The 21,669-nt window shown below is 42.6% G+C and overlaps 1 protein-coding gene across 5 annotated transcripts in view; it reads left to right on the top strand.

Moving 5' to 3' along the window:
• Positions 1–18,195, top strand: part of GLCCI1 (glucocorticoid induced 1) — a 103,036-nt gene extending 84,841 nt beyond the window's left edge. For 3 of the 5 annotated variants that reach the window (XM_073333857.2, XM_073333856.2, XM_073333855.2), the window contains 2 exons: positions 14,618–14,738; positions 15,863–18,195. In XM_073333857.2, coding sequence (XP_073189958.1) covers positions 14,618–14,738; positions 15,863–16,211 — 470 coding nt within the window. In that variant the 3' untranslated portion in view covers positions 16,212–18,195. The remainder of the gene's footprint in view (positions 1–14,617; positions 14,739–15,862) is intronic. The other 2 variants (XM_073333859.2, XM_073333858.2) reach the window with 1 other exon arrangement.
• The last annotated feature ends 3,474 nt before the right edge of the window (positions 18,196–21,669 follow it).

Raw genomic sequence — 21,669 nt, 5'->3', positions numbered from 1 at the left:
TCATTGGCCTTTCTAGACTCATTGGGCCTATCAACGGCGCCAAGGGGCCCCATCCAGGGCGAGCTGCTTGGTGCAGCAGTCCCCTTCCCCGCACCGATGGCACTGGAAGCTACCGTATCCAGGCCTCCAGCATCTCCCCAGGATAAACCGGAGAGACCAGCATCGAGGTCTCCTGCCTCAGCCCGAGCCGGAGGCCCTTCCCATGGAAGAAGGGGAGTGGGAGGACCAGCCAGAGTGGGGTGAGCAGCTGCTAACCTCCTCATCGTCCCCAGATGAGGCAGTGGCAGGAACAGCGGTGTCCAGCCCTCCACCCATTAGACCACAGAGCCCACCAGGAGCTACTACATGGGGTTGCCCAGTACTTGGGGTTGCAGGCCGAGGAGACAGTTGAGCAGGAGGACCCCATCTTGGACATTTTGAGCCCCGAAGGTCCATCTAGACTAGTGCTCCCGCTCATTAAGACCATCCAATCGAATTATAAGACTATATGGCAGACCCCTGCCTCCAGCGCTCCAAAGGTCAAAGGTGTGGAGTGCAAGTACTTTGCCCCGTCAAAGGGCTACGAATTCTTGTTCTGCCACCCAAGTCCGTGCTCCCTGGTGGTCTCTGTGGTGAACGAAAGGGAGCGCCATGGACAACAGGCCCCGGCACCTATGGCCAAGGAGGCAAAATGTCTGGACCTTTTTGTCAGAAAAGTGTACTTGTCAGGGGGCCTTCAGTTGAGGATCACTAACCAGCAGGCCATCCTCAACAGGCATAATTTTAACTCCTGGGCAGCGGTGGGGAAGCTTAAGGACAGCCTGCTGCAAGGTTCCCAACAGGAGTTTATGGCCCTGGTGGACGAGGGCAAGGCAGTCACTAAGACCTCTCTCCAGGCCTCCCTGGATTCAGCAGTTGCGGTGGCCAGAACAATTGTGTCAGGGGTGGTCATGAGGCTCGATGTGGCTGCAGGAGTCAGGCCTGCCGTCTGAGGTCTAGAGTATGCTTCAGGACCTCCCCTTTGAAGGGTCCAGGCTCTTTTCGAACCAGACAGATGCGAGGCTGCATAGCCTCAAGGACTTGAGGGCTACACGTAAGTCACTGGATATGCACGCCCCGGTGACGCAGAGGAAGCCTTTTAAGCCTCAGCCTCCCCCTCAGCGCCAGTACCAGCCTCGTCCATAGGTATGAACCTTACCGTAGGCGAGGCAGGGATAACGGGCGATGGCGCAATAACAACAACAATAATGCGCCGGGTCAGAACCACGGTCAGCACAAATCCCAGCCAGGCACTAAGCCAGGCTTTTGAAGGTGCGCTTCAGGACTGCATACCAGACCAGTCACCGGATCTGTCCCCTTGTTTCCTGAACCGCCTGGCCCGTTTCTCCCGTGCATGGTCCAGCATTACATTGGGACCTTACGTTGGGTCTTACACACAGTACGGAATGGGTACTCGCTGCAATTCTCTTCCTTCCTTCCCTCCCTCCCACCCCCCTTCCCCATCCCTCTTCAGGGACCCCTCTCATGAGCATCTCCTAGAGAACAAGGTTCGCTCGTTGCTGGGGGCAGTAGAGGCGGTGCCGCACGGCCTAAGGGGGAAAGGTTTCTTCTCCTGGTACTTCCTCATCCCCAAGGCCAAAGAGGACCTTCATCCCATTTTAGACCTGCGTGGGGTCAACAAGTTCCTGGTCAAGGCCCAGTTCCGCATGATCTCTCTGGGCACCATCATCCCTTCCCTGGATCTGGGAGGCTGGTACGCTCCCCTCGACATGAAGGACATGTACTTTCATATCGCCATCCACCCAACACATTGGCGGTTCCTGCACTTCACCGTGGGCCAAGGACATTACCAGTTTGTGGTTCTCCCGTTCAGTCTATCTGCGGCCCCACGAGTGTTCACGAAATGCATGGCAGTGGTGGCGACCTTCTTACAGAGGCAGAGAGTCCGGGTTTACCCGTATCTCGACGACTGGTTCCTGACGGGTCGATCCAAAGCAGAAGTGTGGGGCCATGTGGAGGTGACCCTGAGAGTGTTCCGCGAGCTGGGACTCCTGATCAACGTCCCCAAGTCCACTCTCAAGCCCATGCAGAATGTGGAATTCATAGGGGCAGTCCTGGACGCAGATCAGGCCAGGGCAAGCCTTCCAGTATCTCAATTCTGGGCTATCCAGCAAGCGGTGGCCTCCCTGCGGCTGCTGGGCCACATAGCAGCATGCACGCGTGTGGTCAGGCATGCCAGACTGAGACTCAGGGCTCTGCAGGCGTGGTTCGCTCAGGTGTATCGCCCAGGCAGGGACCCCCCTGGACTTGGTAGTGACAGCCCCAAGGAGCATGCTGGACTCCCTGCTGTGGACGCTCAGAGTGGACATCGTGCTTTCGCTCTTCTGCAGGTGGGGGTTTCCCCGGGTAGACCTGTTTGCCACCAGGGCCAACACCTAGTGCCTGCGGTTCTGCTCGTTACAGGGCCACAGTCCAGGCTCAGTCGCAGACGTGTTTGCGATCCCATGGGAAGGGGGCTTGATGTATGCTTTTCCCCCGCTCCCCATGGTACACAAGGTCCTGCTCAAGGTACGCAGAGACAGGGTGGCAGTGGTCCTCATCGCCCTGGCATGGCCCTGCCATCACTGGTACACAACGCTCCTAGAGCTGTTGGTGGAGGCCCTGGTAGTCCTGCCCCTACATCAGGACCTCATCATGCAGGACGGCGGGCAGCTTCTCCACCCCGACCTGCAATCACTACACTTGATGGTGTGGAAGTTCTGTGGCTAAACGCCTTGGAGAGCCAGTGCTCCCTTCCTGTGCAGCAGATTCTGCTTGGCAGTAGGAAGCCCTCTACCAGGGCTACTTATATGGCCAAGTGGAAAAGGTTCTCGTGTTGGTGTGAGCTCCAATGGGTGCGGCCGTGCCAGGCCCCGGTGCAAGCCATACTCGAGTACCCCCTGCACCTCAAGCAGCAGGGGCTGGCCCTGTCCTCACTCAAAGTGCACCTGGCAGCCATCTCTGCCTTCCATCCGGGGTTTTTGGGGGGCTCATTGTTTTGCCACCCAGTGGTGGGACGGTTCCTTAAAGGATTGGAGAGGATGTTTCTGTACTCACGCCCCGCAGTCCCTCCTTGGAACCTTAACTTTGTCCTCTCTAAGCTCATGGGGTCCCCGTTCGAGTCCCTCACTACCTTCTGCCGCCTCCACCTTTCCTGGAAGGTGGCATTTCTGGTGGCCATTACCTCGGCCAGAAGGGTGTCTGAGCTGAGGGCTCTCATCTCTGAGCCACTGTACACAGTGTTTCACAAGGATAAGGTGCAGCTCTGACCACACCCCAGGTTCCTCCCTAAGGTGGTCTCGCAATTCCATTTGGGCCAGGACATTTGTCTGCTGGTGTTTTTTCCAAACATGTCCCCATATGAACCCAAGTCACCGCAGCCTACACACCCTGGATGTCTGTCGAGCGCTGGCGTTCTATTTGGAGCGCACCAAGCCCTTTTGTAAATCCGCGCAGCTGTTCGTGGCCATAGCCGAGAGGATGAAAGGCCTCCCGGTGTCGGCGCAGCGGATCTCATCTTGGATAACAAGCTGCATCCGAGCATGCTATGAGCTCGCAGGTGTTCCGGCCCCAGCAGTCACAGCCCACTCGACCAGGGCACAAGCAACTTCCACGGCACAGGTCCCTGGCACAGGTCCCAATCCAGGAGATCTGCAGAGCAGCCACCTGGTCCTAGGTGCACACCTTCATGACCCACTATGCGGTCAACCAGCAAGCCAGAGGGGATGCAGCGGTTGGCAGAGCGGTCCTCCAATCAGTTGTTCCAGGACTCCTAACCCTCCTCCAGAGGTAAGCTTGTGATTCACCTAATGTGGAATGGACGTGAACAAGCCCTCGAAGAAAAAACGGTTACTTACCTTCTCGTAACTGTTGTTCTTCGAGATGTGTTGTTCACGTCCATTCCACCACCCACCCTCCTACCCGTCTGTCGGAGTCACCGGCAAGAAGGAACCGGAGGGGGTTGGGCGGCAGGGGTATATCTGCACGGCGCAGTGGCGCCACTCAGGGGCCCCGCCAGCCCAGCGGGAGCCACTAAGGGAAAAAGTTTCCGACGCTCGTGCACGCAACGTGTGCACACCTAATGTGGAATGGACGTGAACAACACATCTCGAAGAACAACAGTTATGAGAAAGTAAGTAACCGTTTTTTAACTCAAGAAAATGTCAGTTTGAGAACAGTTTCCCTTACAGCATTAACAAATTTAGGCTTCTGTCTAAACATTGATTTTTAGTGAGATAACTAACATGTTTACAGTTGGCACCTTAGAGACTAACCAATTTATTTGAGCATAAGCTTTCGTGAGCTACAGCTCACTTCATCGGATGCATACTGTGGAAAGTATAGAAGATCTTTTTTATACACACAAAGCATGAAAAAATAGGTGTTTACCACTACAAAAGGTTTTCTCTCCCCCAACCTCACTCTCCTGCTGGTAATAGCTTATCTAAAGTGATCACTCTCCTTACAATGTGTATGATGATCAAGTTGGGCCATTTCCAGCACAAATCCAGGGATTAACGAGAACGTCTGAGGAGGGGAGAGGGGGTAGGAAAAAACAAGGGGAAATAGGTTACCTTGCATAATGACGTAGCCACTCCCAGTCTCTATTCAAGCCTAAGTTAATTGTATCCAATTTGCAAATGAATTCCAGTTCAACTGGAAGGTGCTGAAGGGGCTGAAGGTGACGGCTAGTGGCGTTCTGTTATTTTCTTTGTTAGGCCTGTCCTGTAGTAGGTGACCTCTGGGAACTTTGTGACTTTGTCCTTACCCATAACTATTTTACATTTGGGGACAATGTATACCTTCAAATCAGCGGCACTGCTATGGGTACCCGCATGGCCCCACAGTATGCCAACATTTTTATGGCTGACTTAGAACAACGCTTCCTCAGCTCTCGTCCCCTAACGCCCATACTCTACTTGCGCTATATTGGTGACATCTTCATCATCTGGACCCATGGAAAAGAAGCCCTTGAGGAATTCCACCATGATTTCAACAGTTTCCATCCCACCATCAATCTCAGCCTGGTCCAGTCCACACAAGAGATCCACTTCCTGGACACTACAGTGCTAATAAACGATGGTCACATAAACACCATCCTATACCGGAAACCTACTGACCGCTGTTCCTACCTACATGCCTCCAGCTTTCACCCTGACCACACCATACGATCCATTGTCTACAGCCAAACTCTGCGATACAACCGCATTTGCTCCAACCCCTCAGACAGAGACAAACACCTACAAGATCTCTATCAAGCATTCTTACAACTACAATACCCACCTGCGGAAGTGAAGAAACAGATTGATAGAGCCAGAAGAGTTCCCAGAAGTCACCTACTGCAGGACAGGCCTAACAAAAAAAATAACAGAACGCCACTAGCCGTCACCTTCAGCCCCCAACTAAAACCCCTCCAACGCATTATTAAGGATCTACAACCTATCCTGAAGGATGACCCAACACTCTCACAAATCTTGGGAGACAGGCCAGTCCTTGCCTACAGACAGCCCCCCAACCTGAAGCAAATACTCACCAACAACCACATACCACACAACAGAACCACTAACCCAGGAACCTATCCTTGCAACAAAGCCCGTTGCCAACTGTGCCCACATATCTATTCAGGGGACACCATCACAGGGCCTAATAACATCAGTCACACTATCAGAGGCTCGTTCACCTGCACATCCACCAAAGTGATATACGCCATCATGTGCCAGCAATGCCCCCCTGCCATGTACGTTGGTCAAACTGGACAGTCTCTACGTAAAAGAATAAATGGACACAAATCAGATGTCAAGAATTATAACATTCATAAACCAGTCGGAGAACACTTCAATCTCTCTGGTCACGCGATTACAGACATGAAAGTTGCGATATTACCACAAAAAAACTTCAAAACCAGACTCCAGCAAGAGACTGTTGAATTGGAATTCATTTGCAAATTGGATACAATTAACTTAGGCTTGAATAGAGACTGGGAGTGGCTAAGTCATTATGCAAGGTAACCTATTTCCCCTTGTTTTTTCCTACCCCCCCTCACCTCCTCAGACGTTCTTGTTAAACCCTGGATTTGTGCTAGAAATGGCCCAATTTGATTATCATACACATTGTAAGGAGAGTGATCACTTTAGATAAGCTATTACCAGCAGGAGAGTGGGGTGGAGGGAGAGAAAACCTTTTGTAGTGGTAAAAACCTATTTTTTCATGCTTTGTGTGTATAAAAAGATCTTCTGTACTGTCCACAGTATGCATCCGATGAAGTGAGCTGTAGCTCACGAAAGCTTATGCTCAAATAAATTGGTTAGTCTCTAAGGTCACAAGTACCCCTTTTCTTTTTGCGAATACAGACTAACACGGCTGTTACTCTGAAACATGTTTACAGTTAAGCACGTGCATAAAAGTTTGTAGAATTACTAAAAATGTCTAAATTGCTCTGATGTGTATGTGTTTGGAAGAATCATCAACTAGCCTAAGAGCTTTAGCACGAGGTCTGTGTCACAAGAGACCTGTTTAAGAGCAACTTTGGGTGTCACTCCTGGGATGAAGTTTTAGCATTTTCACAAATCTAATATGTGGATTTTGGGCAATACTGTTTGCCAATTGAATGGCTCAATGGCTTCTGGGTTACTAATTGAAGTCTAAGTGGGCTAAAGAGACAGACTACATTGTTGGTGGGAGGACAGCATGTGTCTGTGAAAGGGTCAAGCAATGGATTCTACTGAGATAATTTGTATTCAAATTTCTGAATTTCTGAATGTCTTAGTTACAAAAAGAAAATGAGTTTTTACTTAAGATTTTGGAATTGATTCACTAGTGTGCTAAATACAGCACGATGCTGAGTGGTGCAGTTAAGGTTTTACACTCTTTCCTATGTATATTCTCTGCTGATTTTTTTAATACACCTTTTAGTATTGTATAATCTGGATAGAATAAAATTCTTTTTATGGGGAATACGGACTGTTCTTGGTCCTGAAGAATGTTACCTGTCTGTCTTTAATTCAGGAAGAAGGGGAATTAATTGTAGAATTCTAGATGTTTATCATCTAGAAAAGATCAGACTCACATAAGTCTTGATACAGTGTGGGAGTTGGCCTGACTCCAAAATCAGCAGAGACCAGGAGGGCAAAAATAGATAACCCTTTTCAGTTTATCTGCAAGTTCTGTGTTGCTTTGTCCAGGTCAAATCACTAAATAGACTGCCACCATCAAAAACATTCACAGTTTAAGAAAATTAGTCAACTCAAAACACATACACTAAAAAGCAAAGAAATTGATTCCGTTTTTAGTTAGGAATGCACAAATCTAAACTTGACAACAAGTGAAATGAATATAAACATTCTAAAGGAAAATCTTTTATTTGTGTGGAAGTATAATACAATGGGTGGGATTTTTTAAAAATATTTTTAAGAATGTGGACTTTTAAGCTTTTTGTTTTAAAGTTATATTTCTTGGATATCTTCTGGTTAGAAAATGAAGACTAGAACTGAAGTATTTTGTTTCAAATTTGAATTGCTTTTCACATGGCAGGTCTTCTATTCTTTGAGGAAGTTGACAGTTACTTAGTTTTGCTACTGAGTTTCAAAAGTAGCAGTGGCATTTGCTCTGTACCTGGATCTTAGGCCTGGCTGTAATACTAGGTTTTTATTGTCAGCCTTATTGTATGTGAACGTAGCATCAGTGACAAACATGCTAGTTTGTAAAGTTATAAAGTCAGTAATATTTGTATTATACCGGGCATGCGGATATGACAAAATAGCTTAATTATCATTCTGAAAATAATAAGACAAAGGTTTTATATTTAATCAATATGAAAATTAAGCTTCCTCTCTTTGCCACACTCTACTTTTGACATTCTTACATGAGGACATGTAAACAAGAAAAACAACTGTAGCATGTGTTGGGAAACCTAAGCAGTTAGCGCTGATTTAGAAGTGATACTGTAGCCAGAAATAGGCCTTTGACCCTCAGTTCAGAATAGTAGTGTGGGAATAGGACTGCTTCAGGAAGAAAGGGATATCTGTTCTGGATAGAAGCATCAGACTAAATTGATTAAAATTAGCTGCTTCTTTCCCTTCCCCACCACCAAAAGAAGTTAAATCACAGCACAACCAAGGCTATGGGGGTTTTTTTAAGTAAATTTATAGCCAGTTTCTGTAGACATCATTTAGTAACTGTGGCATTGCTAATTAACAGCATTAATTGTTGACTCTAGAAAAAATGGATGCAGTGACTTTCACCATTTCAGATTCAAGGGTTCTTACGTGATATTAAAATTCAACTGTCTGATGAACAACGTATGTCCTTCTTTGCAGTCAGACATTTTAAGATTTGAAAAGCTTGCTACTACATGCAAACAAAATGTAGGTATTTTAAATCCCAGATGATGTATTCTGTTTCTTCCCTGATTTGGGCCTCATTTTCCCTTCCAGTTAAAAAACTTAATTATATTTTTCAATAATAAATCAAAACAGCATTAAACTGCTCATGAATGTTTTTCTGAGTCGAAAATGAAAGTTAATAGTTAATTGAGCCACATGAGCAGTAAGGGGAGCCAACCCGCTGTCCAGACACAGCACGGATTTACATTTCTAAAGCATCTTTTCTTTCTTGTGTAAAGCTGTGCTTTGGCCACAGGCCCTCATTTGCTGCTCTTTGAACCAGATCAGCTGTTTAGATTACATTTCTATAAGTATCTACTTAATCTAATGAACTTTTCAACAGAAAATGAAAGTTAACTCTGGTGAGGGGAACCATAACAGTTTCTGCAATGGGAAGGTGATTCTGAACAACATTGATGAGAGCATGTGAGGAGAAAATTTCATTACATTAAGGCTACCAACTCTACAACGTTTGCATTATTGGGATGCAGATCTGTGACACTGATGTGACTCTAGTGCACCTAGAATTAACTTTTGAGACCCTGTCTTCTGGAGGAATACTTGAGCTCTCTAAACCTATCCTGTTAAAATTGTAATGTAGAATGTGGTTTCTCATTGGGGAGTCAACCAGTCGAAGAGTTGGTTAAAGTTTTTTTTTGTATGTAGATTACCTCCATAATGGTCCCTTGCCTAGCAATCTAGCATAGTAACTCTTAAATTGCTAAATACTTGATATGCTGCAGTTCCTCTAGGATTTATTTTAGCAACATTTGTGTTAGAATCATAGAATATCAAGGTTGGAAGGGAAGGGACCTCAAGAGGTCATCTAGTCCAACCCCCTGCTCAAAGCAGGACCAATCCCCAATTTTTGCCCCAGATCCCTAAATGGCCCCCTCAAGGATTGAACTCACAACCCTGGGTTTAGCAGGCCAATGCTCAACCACTGAGCTATTCCCCACCCCCCTTGAGAAGAGTTTCGGAGAAGAGTAATACTGAGGTAATTCTAGTCTCATGGAGAGAGGAGAAGAAAAGGTAATGATGAGTACGCAGAAAGTAGGACAGGATAATTTTATACCTGGGGCAGGAGAGGTAAATTAGACAAAAACAATCCTAATGTATAAACAGCCTGCTTTAAAATATATTTTATATCGGGGAAAATACCTTTACAATGTATTACCTTTTCTTGAATGATTTAGTGATAAGTATTCACTTTTAAGTACTACTTGTAGGCCGCAGAATGGTGCTGTAAACTGGGTGCCCCAAGCAACATGCTGATAGAGGTGCCATCTTTTCAGTGAAACATAAAAATGAACTCCTGTGCGTTTACTAAAAGTCCCATTGCATTTTCACAAAGACAATGTCCTGGCTAAATTCCAGTTTGAGTAACTATATTCTGTCCACCTGGATTCTATATTCTGCACCCAAGGTTTCCATTTTCTGTAGTATTCTGATAAACCACCTGGGCTAAATCTTTTTAGTGTTCTGTACATTATTACTTAGTTTGTATATTCCATCCCAATATTAGCTGCACTTCAGTGATGGCTGTTCAAAGGACTCCTTTATATATGGAGCTGTATCCTTCAATCCTGTCTTGGCCAAAACTCCCATTTAGTTTTGGCTAAATAAGGACTGCAGGATCTGGCTCATGGTTTGTAAAGTTTTTATAAAGTGCATGGAGAGACTAGAAGCAGAAAGGCACTTTTCTGTATAAATAGAGAATGCCATTTGTTTTTTAATTGGAAAGGCTTTTTTAATCTATCAAAACAAAGAGTAATCCTGAGGGTCATTTGCAGAGTTTCTCTTTTCCTTTTTTTTTTTTTTTTTTTTGTTTTTCATTTGTCCATCTGCCACTCAAAATTTGCAGGTTATCTCTTACATCTGTCCCTTTTGTGTAAGTACTGTCACAGGACAGTATTGTAGTTGCTGAAACATATCTAGAGATTAAAAAACATTTCGTTACATATGTGATCTGTGTGTGGTTATTAGTGAAAATAATCATATTGTTTAATAGTATACGATTTAACTAAATTTGGCAAACATTTTCTAAAGCATAAAACAGCATTCAAAATATCCAAATTTTAAGTTTACAGTTGTATAACTTGGAACTCCTGCCAGACAAAATTGTTTGCCAAGGCAATCTTCATTGTAGTAATACTGAAAAAACTGGACTTAAATGTTACATCTTACTGTTTCCTATTAATCTTCTATCACTGCCACCTTAATGAAATGTGATTCATTCATTTACTAAAATTGTAAGCTTTTAACTGCCAACACTGCAGGTTCAGCCCAATACATCAAAAAATTAAGCAGTGTTCACCATTCTTCATGTAACTTCATCAGCAGTAAGTCTTCTAGTTTTGGAATTGTAACTGACAGTGTTGTTGATACTGTTCCAAGGAGAGCAGAATGGAGCTTGCTCTTTTGTGACATAGTTGGCTTTGCAGCACTGACAATATTAAAAACTAGTGTCAATAAACTAAGCGTATGTGACTCAAAACATGGGAAAGAAACAAAAATACATCTAAACCATATTTTGCAGCAGCAAAATCAGTGTTGACAACTAACAGTCGTGTGAAAAATGGAGGGGAAATATGATTGAAACTTTATCAACCACCATGCAAGCTTTTTAGTGGTGGTTAAACATTTTAGAAATTTCAAAAAGTTATCAGTGTTACACATGCTTGATGATACAAAGGCAGAGCAGCCATTCAGAGTAGCTAAGAAGTGACATTAGGAATCTGGAACCTTGAGCTGGTTAAGATCCGATACAGAGGTACAGTATGCTTGTTTTGTTGATGTAGGCTTGTAGAGTACACCCCATTAGCTGGTGAATGGAGATAAAATAATGACTTCTTTGAAGGAAAGCATGCATCCCTGCCTCCCAAAGGGGTGGAGTTTGGGAAGAAATATTTGCAGGATTATTAAAATACACATTACTTATTTTTTTTAATATTAGAATTACAGTTGATGTTTCTGAACTTACTACTACTTCAGTAAAAACTTTACCATACGAGATTCTGGAACTACTGAAGACCAGTTTAAGAAACTGTAAAGACTGTCCTTCCTGCTTTAAATAATGGTATAATTACAGGCTTGTGATTTTTGTTTCCACAGCCCTGAAAAGAAACCTTTTAAGGTTTTATGAAATGAAGCACAAAGCATATACTGTGTGATTCACTTCATAAGCAAATGTATTCTTCAGACGTCAAAATCACATATTCTGTCCAAAATGAAAGGCTTGCTATTCTGTAAGTAACACACATACACCGCCCCATTCCCCCCCACACACACCCATTAGCTTGTGAATCATCCCTCTACTTTGTATCTGCCCTTAAATTGGTAAAAGTATATTAATATCTACTTACTTACTTACTTACTTACTTTGTCCTATAACAGTTTCAAGCAAACAAATCCAAACATGCTAAAAACTTGATCAGTGGATGAGCTGGCTAAACAGGATTGTAGATCTTCTTAAAATTGACAAAATTCTGAATTCAGCTGTTATCTCTGTTAGGGTTATGTCTACAGTTTTCCATTGATTGGTGCAGTGAACAGTAATAGTCTCATTTCCAAACAGATTTTAGGTGGAAACCTGGATCTTCAATTTTAAATGCTAGAGAAATGAACACGGGATTATATTCGATCACCCACATTTCAGTCTACTCTTCCTGTTCTGAGTTCAACATATGACCTTTATATATGGGGTCAGCCATGTTAGCAAAGTAGTGGATAGATTCTAAAAGGATCTTGACGCTGTCAACTTGACAAATCATACTGCTGTTTGGAAGCTTGTTACTTGTCTTGTTACAGGTAACACCTAATATCCTGTAACTAAGAGGTCCATTCTGACTGTTGAGGGAGAAACAGTGAAACAGGCTGTGCAGAAGTACTGTTAAGAAAGTAAACAAACTGGAGGGGAAAAAAAGTCCTCAAATCAGTTGCAGTACTGTTCAAAGGAAGTGTGGCTAAGTTGGTAGTGTCCCTTAAAAATGAAATAGTGATTTATCAAAACACCTAACATTTAAATTCAGTATCTTATATTTATGAGCAATGATTATATCGGAACTTTTGCAGACTCTTTTGTGGGTTCTCAAAGTGGACTTAAAATGGATTCACTGAGTCTCTGCATGGGATATGGGGAGTCTGTGCTAGTGGATCACAGTGCAAGATTGTGGCCTCAGTTAGTAGATTTTTCCTTGGTGTTTCTGCTGGCCTTTCATACAATAGGGGAAAATAAAACATTCAAAAATAGGAAAATGTGTATGTGAACCCACAGAAATTGTCTGGGGAGCTCAGGTACAGAAATGGAAATTACTCTTAGGATGGGATTCGCAAGGAGGATTTCGGTGCCCTTCAGCCTATCGAAATTCAAAACCTTGAGGTAGGTGCCCAGGCTGTCTGTACAATGTGTGAGGAGAACAAGATGCCATAAAAGGGGAATTACAAAGGCCAGTGTGCTGAGTGGGGAGCTGCCTAAACAAGCCAGTGGGAACTGCTGAAGAGAAGGGTCTGGCGTACGCTCTTCCCCTCCCAGGAGGTTAGGTGCCTATCTCTGGGCCAGAGGAAAGCATCTTTTTCCACTTGGGATTCACAGCCATGAACCCTCTCCTGGAGTTCAGTGCCAAAGCCAGGTTAATGTTTTGTCTTCAAAATTGGTTGTGGTGGGGCCCGGGCCCCCTTATAGCCTTTAGTCCAGTGGTTAGGCCACTCAGCCAAGACATCAGAGACTTACATTCTTCCTTATCTGTAGCAGGGACTTGATCTTGAATCTCTCACCTCCCAGGTGAGTCTCCTAATCACTTTTGAATCCCATCCTTAACTGAATCCCAACCTTCTTTGAAACTGATTAAATTTCAAGTTGACATTGTCTCTTTAACCACAAGGTTCCATTTTCATGATGAACCGGGATAGGGAATGTTAGCTCTGCCTCCCACTCTACCAGTATCACAAAGACTACTTAACAGCAGGGTGGATGTCACCCCAAGAAATTCCTCAAATTCCAGTGGGAAATATATTCACATATTCATATTTAAAACATTTTAATTTCTCAGTGAAATAAAAGCTTCTTATGCTAAATCAGTGGTTCTCAAACTTTTGTACTGGTGACCCCTTTCACATAGCAAGCCTCTGAGTGCGACCCCCCCCTTATGAATTAAAAACACTTTTTAATATATTTAACACCATTCTAAATGCTCGAGGCAAAGCAGGGTTTGGGGTGGAGGCTAACAGCTCGTGACTTCACACACACCCCCCGAGGGGTCCCGACCCCCAGTTTGAGAACCCCTGCACTAAATGTTGTTAAACAGCCAAGATGAGAAAAATAGGTAATTTTCTTTTTAATCGGACAACATGAACCCTTTGAGTTCCCTCCAAATATTAAACATCATCCTGTTGCACCTATCAGACTATTTCAATATGAGTCTTTACTTTCTGACAGATCAGAGAGACAGAAAAACCTGCTCAGTATCTCAGGTATATCAGCTCTATATGGTTCTACTGTTCACTTTTATAACAGGAACAGTAAAACTGTGAAGAAAATAAGAGGTTCAAAAAACACCCATATCAGACAGTTGGTGCTTAGAAGGAAGAATACAAAGAATGTTAAAAGTTTTACTTCATTATAGGTCCTTAATCTGGCTGCATAATTTAGCTTTTATGCAGGCGAGGTTGGAGGGAGGAATCAGTATTACAAACCTGTTTCATTTTCTTTAACTCCTGTGCTACTCAGGAGGCTATTGAGGGCAACGTTTCTGCTAAGGACTATAGGTTTTTAATAACGTATATGCTTTATATATTCATTTTCAATTACCATGTTTATGCAATGAGAAGGCATACAGAACTCCACATTATCATAACCACTGTAATTCTTCGGCATGTGCTATACATATTATCCTGTTCATTTACATTTTTCGAAATACATAATAAAGAACTTATTTGTTTCCAGGATTACAGGTCTGCTTTATTCAATCTGCAGTGTTCTGGATAAAAATATCCTCCTATTATGTGCTGTTGTATGGTAGATTACTGCTGCACTGAATCTTTTATTCAGAAGAAATATGCGATACAAAGGTGTTAGAAATAGTCTGCAATAAAGGAAACATTGTGGTAGAGGCGAACTGGCATTAGAGGCTAAATTGTGAAAAAGACAGCTTGTTTGGAAATCAAATTTAATGAAAGCACTCTCAATCACTAGTAATATAACTGCTTTAAATTTTCAGACAGTGGGAGTAGCTCACCGTTGCCCAAGTATGCCTCATCTCCCAAACCAAACAACAGCTACATGTTCAAACGAGAGCCCCCAGAGGGATGTGAGCGAGTGAAGGTCTTTGAGGAAATGTCGTAAGTAATGCCTTTTATATCAGCTGGTATCTGCAAAGCAGTAAACCTTTTTACTGAACCTATTCAATTGCAGATGAATAAACTACTCCAGCTGATGAGTTTTGCAGGAGCAAACTGTTCTTAGAGGGTTTGAACAGGCAAAAAGTTCAAGTGTTCATGTTGGCTTGAAGGTGAATGGAGTATTTTATGCTTGAACTTTTTAATGTGTTTATAAAATGCAAACAAGAAAAGCGAAGCAAAGAAAACATGAAATACTTAATTTTAAAACAATATGTCCAGCATTTATAAATCCCTTTTCTTTATAACGCTGTCAGTTTGGGTTCATTTTATAAAATGTTCATGGCTTAAAAGAAAACGCTGGGAGCAGGCAGTTTTTGTCAGTCCATATTGAGCTATATTTTGACATATGTAAAACATACACATATATACACACAATGAAAGGGAATGTGTATAAAGTAAATACAGACGTAGCAAAGTTACGATAGAGGGTTTGCCTAGTAATTTTGAGGTACCTCTGTGTGCTATTGTGCAAGAGACCAGAATTTAAACTCTTGGCCTTCATCTTTTTTTCCGTAGACCAGCACTACTGTGGCTATGCTGTTGGTTGCATACATAGCTCCTGTGGATGGAAGGAGCCAGGAGGGCATGTTCTGCTCTAGTAGCATTCCCTGCTGGCTAAGGAGCTGTGGTGTTGGATTCTGGAGGAAGGCTCCAAACCAATATATGAAGATGAGGAAAGGAGAATTTTAACTTACTGAGTTTCTCCAAAAAGGGATTTAATACTCCTAAATATATGCTGCTGTTTCAATAGTTTTGTCAAACTAAAATGTCTAAGTTCATCATTATAAACTATCATAGTTTTCCATGTGCATACGTACTGTAGATTTTATTGCTGAAAACTGCATGTTGTCCAATGGTATCTAGTCACTTTTGTTATAAATACTATTTTAATGCTGTGGATCAAACAGTCAACTGACTATCAATATGGAAGATGTTTGCCCCTTTATGTCCAATTAACTCCATTCCTTGTCATTCACATATTAGCAATTTGTAGAACTACAAAATCTATTCACATAGTAAACTTTTTCAGTTTGTCAGGTGTATAATAGTTTGTCTCGTTGTAGGTCTCGTCAGCCTGTCTCAGCCCCGCTCTTTTCATGCCCTGACAAAAACAAAGTTAATTTCATCCCAACCGGATCAGCTTTCTGTCCTGTAAAACTTCTGGGTCCCCTACTACCTGCTTCTGACCTGACTCTCAAGAACTCTCCAAACTCTGGTCAAAGCACAGCTTTGAGCACTCTGACTGTTGAGCAACTTTCATCTCGGGTCTCCTTCTCATCTCTGTCAGATGACACCAGCACAATGGACTCTACAGAGGTCTCAGAACAACAGCCATCCCAACAGCAACAGCCGCTTTTGCAGGAACTTCAGATTGAAGAACTCTCCTCTCCTCAGAGCTATGTGATAATCTAGACCAAGGTGGAGCAGGCCTCTGACCTGAAACAAGGACTGGGGAGTCTATACTAATACATCTGCATGGAGTGGCAACCTTTTCAGAACAAAACAAAATACTTATCAGCATCTTAAAAATATCTCAACACTGTTCTTGGCAGGGACAGAACTCATATTCAGCATTTTTTTGTGAAAAAGCAGTAATGCTTGCAAAAAACGTGTATCATTAAGCATTTAAGTGGAGACTATGCATTTCATAGTATGACCAGATTAGTACTGTGTCCTGTGTTCTGTTTCAAATTCTACAGTATAAATAAGCTCTGTATCAAAAAAGTTGCCTGTCTGAATAGAAAATGTCTTGCTGTGTTGTGTCCTATGGAAAATACTGTACTTCAGGATTATGTTTACAATTGATCCAGGTGTTTATGTTTCTAACTTCTGTAATACATACAATGCAAAAAAAAAAAAATGGCCACAACAGTTGCACAGTGCCCGCCCTATGGCCTAGCTTCAGGTACTTCTCTCGAAGTCTAAACTCAGGTAACTTGGAATGTATATCATATTGGGATATAAATACTTTACAGCTAAAAAGCTAAAGAGGGAACATCACTCTTTTGCCTTTCCTTATTTTATGCATTAATATTTCCTCATTACATTCCACTTTCTTGGAATAAGTGCATTCAAATCCAGGAGAATGATGACCCTGGACATGGGTGAACATGAGGAGAACCAGCAAACCGGTGATGTACAACATCACTTTGTCATGTGGTTACAAGTAAAACAACTGTTGCATTTACTGTCATTTCAGTATATGTAAAATGTGGCATTTAAAGGTTTCAGGTGTTGCTCAGTTAATGACTGTTATGCTGTTGCAAATAAAGTGTTCAGTACTAGGCTGTACATAAGAAACATTCCACGTTTTGTGTGAAACAATTTTAAAAGACAAGAATGTTTTTGTTTAATTTCAGAAAATTCATTCAGGTTTCACAAGGGTTGGTGGGGATTTCCTCTCATGTTTATGTTGGCAGTTAAGGATGTTAAGGCAGTTAAGCTACTGTTACCATCTAAGAGTCGAATTAATGTTTAGTTTCTCTTTTGGAAATGTTCATTCATTTGCTGGTTGGAAATTAGGTTTCTCAGATTTTATCAAGCAACACGAGCAGCATTCTGTTTGCATAGTGAATAATTCTGCTTTTGGTCTAAAATCCAAAAAGAGCAAGTGGATGTTTTAAAGGAGAGAAGCAATAGTTTGCCTAATCAGAGCTTCTCATAGTACCCTAATTTACTTAAATTACTACTGTATAAAGTTTTTGCAGTTAAAATGTGGGTAAGAAACCCTAGTAAAATAGTTTTGGGCTTGCAGGCGGGTCATCTTCTCAAAAACAGTACATAGCAAGAACTGTTTCCTAATATTCTTACTGTGCTGGAACTGCAAAAGCATTGCTTTCAAAGATAATTTCCTGTGATACAAAGAGGAGCCCAGAGGCAGAATAAACTTGATGTTCTTGCTCCATTGGTTTTAGCTCAGTGGAATTAGGTTTATGTTGTCTGCTCCGAAGAGAATGTGGTTTACCTTTTCCCAGGAATTGGAGAGTAGCCACCTGCAGCTACTGCAGCATTTAAATTCATGCCATTGCTTTTTTTTTTTTCTTTTGATGAGGAATTGTGGGAAAAGACTAAGATAGCACCACCAATAACTACTGACAAAATTGGAAAAAAATATCCTGCACTTGTGTATTCTTTTGAGAGAAAGAAGCCCAGTTCCCTTCTGAACGTTTTTTTTTTAGTGTTGTGTTACGAGGTGTAAACCTGCAGCCTGTAAAACAGTCAGTGTTCTGACTGTAGGATGGAGCTGCAAAGAGAGTGTAAGGGGGGAGGTCTGTTTATTTTTACCATTTTTGCATGAAGAACCTTTTTGAAGCCCTCACACAGCAACAGCCATCTTGAACCTTACTAATCTCAGGCCTTGGTGAAAACACTATATATTTTGTAGATTGAAGTTAAAGGGAAAAAAATAACCTGTTCTGTGATGTAAGTGCAAATTTGTTCTAATGTTTTACATCTTAGATTAACATTGCAATATGGTGACCTTTCTATGCGCTGGTTGTGTTCAAATATGAATCTGTAGTTTCAGTTGTTGGTGTTAGGATTCCAGAAAGATTTTTTTAAAAAGTGATTTTTAGATCCATGATGAACTCTGATGTACTATATTTACAGTGACATTACATGCTCATTTAATTTTCCATGAGAAACTAAATATTAATTGTGTTGCACATTTGTTCTTAGCGTATTTGAAGGTTTTGAGCCAAATGTGTTAAAGTTAATGCTTTGCCATGTAAATTTCCCAGCAGTTGTTGATCTCAAATGTATTCTACATCCAGCTGTAGAAATTTGTCAAATATTGTTTAAAGTTTTGTACATAGCTGTACTGTTATTTCTAGCCACTGTGCTGAACAGTATTCGAGTTATCACACAATATTGCTTTGCACAAGGAAATGTGTGGCTTTTGTTTTGTATTTTTTTTCAGTATAGAAGTTCCTGTGTCTTATTTAAATAAAGTTATTAGTAAAAAAATTTAAGGACACAATAGTAGTGGTTCATGTATTTGGCTTGGAAACGATATGTGAAACACTATAAAATTAAGTTATTTAGTATTATTCCAAGTATTTCTATAATAAAAATCATCCACACTGAGGGAGTAGCCTATCTCTACCACTGGTGTTTCAACCTGTTATGGTTCTAATTGACACGGAAGTAATCTCATACATATTGGTTTTGCTCCACATTTACAAAGCAACTAAAAATACTAGTTAATTTCTGCAAATTGTAGTGAAATATTTTTTTAAAAATCAGTTAAATAGTATTAGAAACACCCTGCTTATCCACTGCCAAGTTTACAATATGCACAATGTTCAGACTTATCTATTCATATTTATGAAAGCTATTTAGATGTTTCATAGGACAAGAAGAGCCTTTAAAAAGGGATGTGCTATAAACTTACTGATATAAAGCCACCAGCAACTGGATAATCTTGGTTTCATGCCATTTTGTTGGCATCATTTTTTTATTTGAAAAAGAACTCTTTCCATATACAACTTGAGTATATAAGCACAAATCCTCAAAAGTTCACTGTTTACTAAACTGCCATAGGAATAAGAAAATAGCAAATCATTTTGAGAAATTATTAACTGGAGAACTAAATGAATATTTAATTAAAAATACTTTCTCATTAAGTGGTAAATTAGATTTTTCAACTTGAAAAGTTTTAAAATCCTCAACCATGTGCTAAGTATGTTAATTGAAATTCATAATGGCTGAAGGTGTAGAAATCCCATGCTACTATGGAACATCTATATCTGCAAGAGCTTCAATACTGCATTTGGATCAGACACATCTGTTTCTACAGCAGCTGCTTAAGAGCAGATCTGTACAGCCAAAAAGCTTCTGATGCCGAACTCTGGAACCCCCAAACGAGACTTTCCCTAAGTAATGTAGCTTCCTAACTCCTTTCTGTTTGCTGATAGTCCCTGTTGCAAATCAAGAAGAGTGCAGATTCAAACCTAGTTGTGCCCAGCAACCAGGCTCTTGGATATTGTAACCCAGTGGAGTCCCCAGCCCCCAGCTGGCTGCTTAGGCTGCTTACACAAAGTAGAGGGAGATTTAGCTACCTAAAAATGGCATCCATACAAGCGACCATACTGAGTGAGTTGCCACCTAAGATAGCCATGAGGAAATGCTGGGGAGAGGAGCCTAAGCCATTTTTTGCACAAAAAAACCCGTGTGTAGGTGGATAGGGAATGGGCCTTGCGAGGAGGAAGAGGATGACTTTGAGTAGTTCCAGTTGTGTATTCCACTCGGCTGTGTGTGCGCCCAATGACCGAAACAGGAGAACTTTGTTTTAGCAGTACCTGTGGGAGCAGGTGGTAAAAATGTTTTGTGTGGTAAAATAGCACAAGGTAAAGCATCACAGTCTGACTCGGCTTTTGTTGTATATAGTTTAGATAGGTATCCTGGGTGATGACATCACCAGGGTTTAAACATTTTCCATCATATGGGGGGGTAGGGGGGGCTGTTCCCCATAATGATCCCACATGTGCCTGGGAGAAGGGCACATAAACAAATAGCCTCCATCTGCAAATTGTTCAGCTTACATTTGAAACAGTACCTCTTTGAGCAGTCCTTGAGGCCTACTTTGGCAGTGGGGACCTCCAGACATCATTAGGCCTCCCAGAGGGCATCTCAATAGCACAGACTGTTGTTCGGCCAGATTCAGATTCTTTCCCAAGGAAGAAAAGACTTTTCTCCTTCCTTTGGTCCTCCTGGAAAGAGATCTCATAAAACGGACTGACCCATTCCAGTGCTAGGAGAGATTCCACTTCACCTTCTAAGAGGAGTGCAGACCAGCACCATGATTCATCCAGTACACGAGAAAGAGCAGGGCAATCTACCTGCTGTCTGATACCACGAGGCAAGAGCAGGTGGACTCTATCATTGACTCCAATACTGCCTGTGGAGCATCTGTTGAGTCCACTATTGGCACCATCAGTATTGTCACAGACTGTTTCTAAGCTTGTGGTGTATCGGGCAGCTTTGGACTTGTCAGTTATGACTCTCCTTTGATTCAAAAGCATTCAGCTGTGGTGGCTTCATCGGTGCCCTGGGTACCATCTGGAATGGATACGGACCTGTTAGTGTCAGCACCTCTTCTAGTCTGGGGTACAGAATTGAGGTTGTCCGCCTTTTCAGTGCAAAGCAGGTTATCAGTTCAGGAAAGGACTTTGGTGCTGATGATGATGACTGATGCATATTGTTTCTATGGGAATGGTGCTGGCTTCTACTTCAGTGACCATGTCTGCTCCCGTACCAAGTGCAATTGCAAGCGTCCTATCAATGCTTAAAGCACCAAATGCTTTAAGTTTGTCAGTTCTGATGTATCCACCGTGCTGGACTTTAGATGAGGCTGGATGTTGGTTGGCCTGCCACAGTGGCTCCTCTGTTGCCTGAGCACTACTTGGAAGGTTCTTCAGGATTGGGCTTGGAGATGTCTTCCTCCTCTCTTAGGCCTTCCTGATATCCTGTAGTAGCGATAGGGGTCCTTGGCCCAGTGCCTGCTGGCCACCAGTGCTGTACCCCTACCAGAGCAGCCTCATGGAATCCCTGGGTTGTTCCAGAGTCTGCAAGGTCTTGCTCCGCAACACAGTCCTAGAGCAAGGTCACCTATTCCACACGCAGCCTCCATCACTGCAGCCACAGATGGTTCAGCTTGAGCCGTTGCTACAAGTGCCATTGGCTTGGCTCGCTTCCTCTTATTCATCAACAGATGACTCTGTAGTGCCATGTTCTTTCTCCCCGTAGCAGAGGATTTTAAATCGTATTAGTGCTTCCTGACATGCCTGGCTTCAGCCTTGGGTATTCAGGCTGAGTTTGTTCAGGAGAACAGCCACAAGTTGCTGGATATTCCCAAGTCCAAAGCTCTGGA

This window comes from Lepidochelys kempii, chromosome 2 (assembly GCF_965140285.1).
Source record: "Lepidochelys kempii isolate rLepKem1 chromosome 2, rLepKem1.hap1, whole genome shotgun sequence".
NCBI lineage: Eukaryota > Metazoa > Chordata > Testudines > Cheloniidae > Lepidochelys > Lepidochelys kempii.
Note: the sequence above shows the minus strand (reverse complement) of the source record. Positions and strands in the feature narration are given on the sequence as shown.